This window comes from Typha latifolia, chromosome 10 (genome assembly GCF_019914945.1).
Source record: "Typha latifolia isolate L0001 chromosome 10, TyphaL0001v2, whole genome shotgun sequence".
In the NCBI taxonomy this organism is placed as follows: domain Eukaryota; kingdom Viridiplantae; phylum Streptophyta; class Magnoliopsida; order Poales; family Typhaceae; genus Typha; species Typha latifolia.
In genome coordinates, this window is record NC_133095.1 from 2491091 (window position 1) to 2499760 (window position 8670).

Sequence of the window (8670 nt, forward strand, 5' to 3'; positions counted from 1 at the left end):
ATGCAGCATATTAATATGCTTAGATTTATGCATTGAGACTCTACGTAAAGAGATGCATCACTAAAATATGGTTACTTAATATTATATGTTAATTTAGCATCTTTAAGAACATCACACCAAAGTATAATATACATATATCCCATATAGCTTACCCTCTCTCAACAAAAATAAAATAAAATTTATTAAAGCTATTCAATAATTAAGTCTTTCGTTCTCACACTGCATCTCTTGTACGATCAGATAACTCTCTAAATACAAGCATGCACGAACCAATGAGCACTTCGGCAGAGTAGATTTTATTTGAAGCACCTTTATTCCCCAAAATATAGGATGGTCCCCAGTTTATTCCGGTGTCTGTGAAGTAATTATATGCCATTGAGCTACTCATCAGAAGATAATAATGCTATCACAATTTGCTGCTCGTTGAGAGCTCCTTCTTTAGCTGTTCTCTAAGAACTCTTCTCATCAATTTGTTTGACGCAGTCCTAGGGAACTCAGGAACTACTTTGACAAAGCTCACCTATTAAGTAAACAAGATTAGGAATCAAACTAGTAATCGTCTCAAGCAGAAACCAGCAAGAAATCTAGATTTATTCCAATAATAAAGTTGATCAGAAGGCGGCAACAGTGCTGAGCTATAGGTTCTGAATCTAGTATTCCAAGTAGAGGAGATACCCTGAAGAGAGGATTGAGGTTGCTCTGGATGGCCTTTTGGAATTTTATTCTCAGCATATTAGTGTTGAACTCCACTGATCTGTTCTTCAGTGCTGCCAAGACAACCAGCTGCTCAGGTCCTCCAATACTAGATTTAATGCTAACAGCAGCTGTCTCTAGCACATTCTCATCGGCATTATTGCATATGCGTTCAATCTCCACCGAACTTGTCTGCTAGGACAGAAAATTAGATCAACTTACCATTTTCAGAGTTCTGATTCCGTTGGAAAACATGGAGAAATAAAAGGTAAAGGTGATGTTATCACCTTGATGCCCCCCAGATTCATGGTATCATCTGCCCTACCATGTACTATGTAATAACCACCAACAGTTCTTTGGATTATATCCCCATGCCTTCTGAGTTTCTGGTGGCAAGACAGACAGAATAATGAGAACCTCTCAGTCTAGACTATCTTCAGTGACAATTTTGTAGCCACAGAATAAATATTAGATCATCAATATAGCTGCACATTGTTTCAAGTAGTGAACAAGTAGAAGAATGGAAATTCCTTACGATTCCTCTGTAAGTTGGCATCCCGTCAAAGTAGACCTTTTTGTGATCAGCGTTGAGTAGTTGATTAGTTGCCCCCAGGAGTACAGGAAACAGACCCACCTCTCCAATACAAGGTTGATCATTGGGCTTATAATGGAAGACACAAGCTTTCATTTGTTTGATGCAATATTTGTTCAACTAAGTGAAACTAAGAAGCAACTACTTACAAAAGGAGTTCCACGTTCATCAAATATGACTAAGTCAGTTGACATGGTTGGAGTGCTAAATGCTCCGAAAGCTTGTGGCTGCACCAAGCTTCCTTGTATGTAGGAGGATGCAAGTTCTGTGCCGCCACAGCATTCAATGATGGGTTTGTAGAAGGCTCGTGAAGAAAGCCATAGATCATCATCAACATCAGAAGCCTCTCCTGTTGAAGCAAATAACCTGAAAGGATAGTTCAGCAAAATTTCCTTCTATCAGATTGAGATGAAGCATCGTAATTAGGATACATTTCAGAAGCCACCTGATCCTGGTCCAGTCGAGTCCTTCCATGCAATTGCTGCTTTTCCAAGTTTTCACTAGGCTTGGTACTGTTCCCAACATTGTCACACCAGCATCCTAATCGAAGTTCCAGGGAATCATCCTTGCTTGTCAAGCTAAAGGACAATAAATCATTGAAGTAATTGGAAATCTTTTACTGCCATCACCTGGATAAATTTTCCAAAGCCACGTCCGAGGGGAGATCCATGATATAGTGCTAAAGCAGCACCATTTAGAAGACAACTGTACACCAAAATGGGCCCCATAACCCAGCCCAAATTGGTTGGCCAGCAAAAGATATCTCCTGGTTGAGTATCAGTATGTGCCCATGAATCGGCTGCAGATCTTATTGGAGAAAGTTGTGTCCATGGAATAGCTTTTGGATCTCCTGTGAAAGAGCAAATAAATAAAAAATAAATGGACGAAAATAGACAAAGTAGTGCAGATAAAAGAAAATGCAAGGATAAGAAAAAGCACCGGTTGTTCCAGAAGAAAATAATATGTTAGTCACATACTCTGCAGGTTGATAAACTGAAGCATAACTGTATGGCCTGCTAATGAAAAGATTTTAGTACAATGAAACAATTATAAGCATTGTAAGATGTCATGGAGATATAATAAAATAATCAGAGACAAAATATGATGCATAAGATTAACCTATCAAAAATCATTGTTGTGTTCTCTTTAAATTTCCTTCTGGGTGCACAGAGAAGTATAGGTTCACGGTGGGTTCCGAGTTGGCAGAAGTGAGGGTCATTGTAACACATTGATTGGAAGAAATATTCAGCCAAATTGACTAGAAGGATCTTGTAAGATGACAAATAAGAATCTATACCCTATTGGAATTCATGCCAAAATAATAAATCAAATGAAGATTACAAAGAAAAATAATGAAGAAGATCAACTTTAAATAATGCTTTAGAATGTCATATTGGTCATGCTAATTTTGGTGAATGCCAGTCTGTCTCTGTGAGATCTTTTTTCCAGGATATCCAAGATTAAATCAATATATCAGTTTCCCTAATAATTGTTGTTAGAATAGCACAATGATCCCAACTTAAATTAACAAGCAATTAGTACATCCCAGGAAAGAAATATCTTGATATTTTGACAAAATGATGGACCGAGTAAAGGATGGAAAACATATTGTGCTCACAATAGCAGGTTAGAAAAATCCGACACTAAAGAAAGCATTTGATAGGCCAGTTCAATGTTACAGAAACTTGAAGTGACAAAGTGCAACAGAAGTTGAGGCTACCTTTTAAGGCCAGCAGTGCGCGAGAGAAAATCTTTCCAGGACAAATCATCATTTCTTAGTTGAACTCTCACATCCTTTCCCAGAGCAGGAATCACAATGGCTTTACATGAAGTTCCTGCTACCACACGACTGAATAAAGAAACTGTTAGACTGACTTGCCATGTTCAGTAAGATAAATAATGTCATTCATCAGACAAAGCAAAGTGGAACAAGAAGAAAATATCTTATTTCAATAAAATTTTACTAGGTCTTCACAGGAAAAAAAAACCCTGTTGTGAATATTTATTTCAATAGTAATGACTTCTAAAACCTTATGTTTAACAGCTTAATTTGATTTGTCAATTCCCACTTAGATTTGTTTATTTCTTTTTCTTCTCTAGAAAGAGTGAAATAATGTAAGATGATATATTCTTTACTTCCTGCATTAAGTTTGAAATTGATAATAGTATGCAATGATAGTAGATATGCATAGATTAGCTCAATAAAGTGAAGTAACATTACCTGTAAAGAAGAAACTTTCTCCCTCCTCTGATAATGTAATCCTGAAATGTTAAAACTTATATTATATAAGGAATTATGAATAATAAGAATACTATAACTATTATTACACAATTACCAATAATTATGTTACAAAAGCTAAAATGATTATAAAATCTAATATGGATCTTGGATTCTAATAATTATGTTATAAAAGCTAAGATGAATATAGCAGATATGCTTGCGAATAACATTATACTTGTTACATTATACAAAAGATTCTTTTGACTTCTTTTGGAAGTAACACAAAGATGTTTATAGTGAACAAGAATTTTGTGAAATCTTTGTTTAAAAAATAATAGTTGAAACTTCACCTGAGTAAATATCCCTTTCGCTTTAGAAACCTTCATGCGAGAACCAATTTCTTTTGCTGCAAAGCTGTCAGCTATCGATACAACAACATATCCAGCAAGGATGATTGCCAAGTATACGATAACTGCAGTGCATGTCATTGGCATATCTATGGCAATTGCATCTCCCTTTGTAAACATTGTATCAAGTGCATTCGCAACTAGCCTGGAAATCATACACAGTGAATGATCCTCTATAATCCACTACAAGGAACATAAAATAGGACAACAGACAACGCATGTGAAATATCATGCTTTATGTCCTGAACTAATAATAATGCTATTTCTGATTTGGTACCAAATAGTGATGGAGATAAAAAATGGAATAATACATACATCACCTGATTACGTAACTCCCTTAGCGACATATAATTTATTGGCGAATTATCAAAACCCTCATCCCTCCATACAATAGCTACACTGTCATCTGTTTTATTTTGAAACTGCACTGGTAACAGACAGCATTCAGCAATATTTAACATTGCACCCTCGAACCATGTTCCACCATCCTTTTGTTTGTCTGAAGTATCAAGAATAGATTTTGCAGCTTGCTGAAACTGGACAGAGATCTCTTTCACAACAATTGGCCAATACATCTGGGGAAGTTGCCAAAAATCATCACAACAGGCAGTAAATAGAAAAAGAATAATAATTTGAGGCCATTTGTGTATAGAAAGTCACCTCTGGATGCTGCGCCGAGAACCTCTGGAATAGACTAAAGCTTGTAATTGGGTCCTGATACAATGATCCTAAAAGCTTCGGTCCATAAATTTCCATCAACCTCCCGAGATTCGTTTGTTTAGAAAGTGTCCTGCAATCATTCCATTAGTTGTCTTGCTACTAACATATGATTTTATTTAATAATACACTATATCTAGAGCCAAAAGCAATTTCAGGATAGGAAATCACCTATGGAAATTTAGGAATTTTTTTGCCCATCTATTTACATATATTTATTGAGTTTGGATAGAAGATTTAGATACAGCCAGTTAGATTTGTTTTAAAAAGAAAATCTCTAGCCAATCCAGAAATCAAGTTGTAGCTTGTATACGGCTGCAACTGTAATCTTAACAATGAATTAATGATAGTTCAAAAACATGAACACATATATTACATGACAGAGGTCCAAATTTCTAATTGCGGATATATAACCTCCATGGAAGATATATTTCCTTTCAGCTCCACTATTCAAGCAAGGAGGGCTAGCATGTAGCCCTCAACTTCCCAAGAAACGTTTCAAAGCTCAGGATAACTTAACCATTATATGTACCAATTATCAACCAAATTACTAAAATACCATTGTAATTTAATTTCACCTCAAAAAAGTACACATTTTTTTAGAGATTTTTGCTTTAAAAATCTAAGATATGTTTCAAGTTGCACTTTCTTCCCAAATTCTCTCTATTTCACTGTTTTTGCCTAATTTGTCATCGTTTTACCTTTTAAAAGTTTCCAATAACTCTATTTTTTATTTAATAAAAAATAGATAAATGATAAGACAAATTCTTCATTCATATGCAAACACACAGAGTATTTTAAGGAAACTCTTCCTTATAAAGTGAGACTGTGTATAAGATAATATGTGTGACCATTTTTTAAGTTCTTCATCCTCATCCTCGTTTTCATCCTTATCAATTTTTTAAACATATGCAGTGCATTTTTTTTCTTTTTCTGACAAAAGGCACTATAAAAATTACAGTAAAGTCTTTGTTCAGCTCCTTACTGCGATAACTTTACTTTATTATCTTACTCATATATTTTTCATATGAACTCTGATCAATGTTATTTTATACATATTAGAAAGTTTATTCAGTCCTCTACAACTTCATCTTTAATAAGTATTTCTAATTTCGACTTGTTCAGAGTTTTAAATTTTAAACTTGCTAATTTGAATAATAAAATTATTTTCATTCACTATTTTTGTCATATTTTTTTCATATTAACTCTGATCATTGATATTTTGTAGGCATTGGAAAGATTCTTCAATTTTTTACAACTTCATTTCTAATGAGTATCTTTAAATTTAATCATCCCTAAAACTTAAAATTCATTTAAACATTATCATGTGTAAATTAATTTTAAATTTATCGAAATGATTAAATTTTAAAATACTCATTAAAAATAAAATGGTAAAAAAGTGAATAAACTTTCCAACGTTTATAAATAACATAGATCGAAGTTCATTCGAAAAAGATATGAGCAAAATTATTTTATTCACTATTTTGCTCATATCTTCTGCATATAAACTCTAATTAATAATATTTTATATGCATTGGAAAGCTCTTATCTAATCCTCTACAACTTAATCTCTAATGAGTATCTTCAAAGTTAATCATTTCGATATCTTATAATTAATTTAAATATTATAATTAAAAAAATAAATTGATAAAAGGAAGGGCAACTTAACCTTACATAAGGTAGATCTTTTTGTTTTTTTAAGTTATAATGTTTAAATGAATTTAAGTCTTAAAAGTGATTGAATTTAAAGATACTTGTCAAGGAATAATTTGTAGAGGATTGAACAAAGTTTTCCAATACATATAAATATCATCAATCGAAGTTCTATGCAAAAGAAATGAGCAAAAGAGTCTTTTATAAATTATAATATTCAAATTAATTTTAAGTCACCAAAATGATCGAATTTAAAGACACTCATTAGAGATAAAGTTTTAGAATTAAATAAGTTTTCAACGCATGTAAAATAATGCCAAATGGATTTTACATTGAAAAGATTTTGACTTTATTGTGGATTTGTGATAGATGTCCAATGGGTGGAAGGGAACATAAGTGATTTCAAACACCCACAAACAAATCCAATAAGATAGCAAAAGATAAGAATAAATCAAACAGTAGCAAAGATAATATCAATACTAAATGAGAAATCCACAATTAAGATTCTAGACGTAAAGAAATGACCAAGTTCATCACAGATAAAAACTCCAAACATGCAAACCACAAAGAATAGAGAGAGAAGGAGATGCAAAGATTTATGTGGTTCGATAATATGCCTACGTCCTTGGGTGGTGCAAATCTTTAATCCACTAATCTAATGCAAATAGATAGGATTTCTCTTTTCCAATTTCTCTCAAATATAATAAAGAAGTGTTCTCTTATAGACCCCTCTCCTCTTGCAAAATCTCTCTTTCTCTCTTGCAAAATGCCCCCACCAAAACCCTAAAACCTAACATTTGTATTTATAGGGCTGACTTATAAACGCCTCGTAGAATTGAGCCAAAAAAGTTTTCAAAATGACGATGGAGAGGACGAGAACGAGGATGAAAAATTTTTAAAATGGTCATAACTATTTCCTCACACACAGTCTCATCTAATAAAAAAGAGTTCCCTCTAAAATAATCTATATTTTGTGTATAAATTAATAATATGTCATATCATTTCACTATATTCCATTAAATAAAAATTAGAGTTATCAGAAAATTACAAAAAGGTAAGACAAGGGAAAATCTTGAAATAAGAAGAATTTGCGATGAAACGTAAAAATGGGAAGAAAGTGAAATCTGAAAGCTATTTTGGGTTTCTATAGCAAAACTCTCTTTGTTTTTAATCTTAAACGTAAGGTTTGAATTGGAAAAAGAAGAGTAAACTAGTAAACTACTCGAGAAAGGGCACAGAGGAAGAGGGATTGGGCCCATTGGAGGGATCGTATCTAATTAAAATTAAATCAGATCAAAGCAAATCGTACGGGGAGGGGAACCAGTAGGGCGGTGGGCCTCGCGAGGCGAGATCCCATCGAGCGTAGACGGAGTAGTAGACGAGCTGGTGGAGGGCGTGGGGATGCTCCGGCCTCAGCACCCGCGCCGCCGCCACCGCTTCCCAAACCGCCGCCTCCGCCCTCTCGCTGGAGCTATCCGCGGCCGCGGCCACCCGATGGAGCGCCGTGTGGAAGGCTGCTGCTTCGTCGGCCGGCAACCCCGCCGCAGCCACGTCGTCCACCGAGATCTCCCACACGCTTCCCTTCGCCTTCCCCGCCATCGTCTTCTCTCTCTCTCTCTCTCTCTCTCGCACACACACACACACACCTACCTCTGTAGCTTGTGAGTTGTGAGAGGTCGGAGATCGTTGAGGGTTAGAGGTTGTGGTAGGTAGGAAGAAGCAACGACCGTGAGTGAGACACAGAGACTGGCAGTTGGGGCCGAGAAAGTAGGATTTTCTACTATTTTAAGTCTGCACACCAAACAATCTAGCTACTAAGCATATGAGTAAAAAATTATTTATAATATTAGATGACTTCTAATCCACGTAATTACCGCGTAGGATAATTTATACATGTATATAATTATTGTCTCCATTAGCAATTTTCTTTGATATGAAATTTCGCAGAGATTTTTTGGGGTTATAAACATTATTGTAAACAATGTCACAAACCAGATCAAGATCGATCTGGACGAAGGGGTATAAACGAGTCAAGCCTGAGCCGAGCCTAAGTTGAGCCCAAGCTTAGTTAGAGGAGGAGGATAAGGTGTCGATGGAGGCAGTGGGGACGGTGGCTTGCCGAAGGAAGAGGAGACTGATGGAGGAATAGGAGGTCGACAAAAGAGACGGTGGCGGCTTGCCAATGGAAGAGGAGGAGGCAACAACAGCGCTTGTCGACGAAGGACCCCAACGGAAGAAAAAGACGACCGGTCACCATCAAGAGAAAGAAGAAAATTAGTTTTTATTTATTTATTTATTTTTGAATGGTTGGTTATTTAAGGAGTTGGTGGTGTTTGGGAAATAGATATTAGTGATTGATAGGAGAGAGGAGTAAAGGAGTATATTAA

The 8670-nt window shown here is 35.2% G+C and overlaps 1 protein-coding gene across 2 annotated transcripts; it reads right to left on the reverse strand.

The window, feature by feature from the left end:
- Positions 1-57: 57 nt before the first annotated feature.
- Positions 58-8092, reverse strand: LOC140796051 (probable CoA ligase CCL12). Of its 2 annotated transcripts, none has more exons than XM_073148894.1 (14): positions 7593-8092; positions 4574-4703; positions 4229-4488; positions 3857-4058; positions 3507-3547; positions 3006-3134; positions 2225-2298; positions 1915-2135; positions 1731-1825; positions 1435-1651; positions 1229-1354; positions 981-1079; positions 676-885; positions 58-520 (listed from the first exon to the last, which is right to left on the reverse strand). In XM_073148894.1, exons 1-14 carry the CDS (start codon positions 7880-7882, stop codon positions 407-409), a joined length of 2208 nt encoding a protein of 735 aa, XP_073004995.1. In that variant the 5' UTR covers positions 7883-8092; the 3' UTR covers positions 58-406. The 2 variants fall into 2 exon arrangements, with proteins under 2 accessions (XP_073004995.1, XP_073004994.1); XM_073148893.1 differs by having other exon boundaries at positions 3857-4096; positions 4234-4488; positions 7593-8025.
- Positions 8093-8670: the final 578 nt, after the last annotated feature.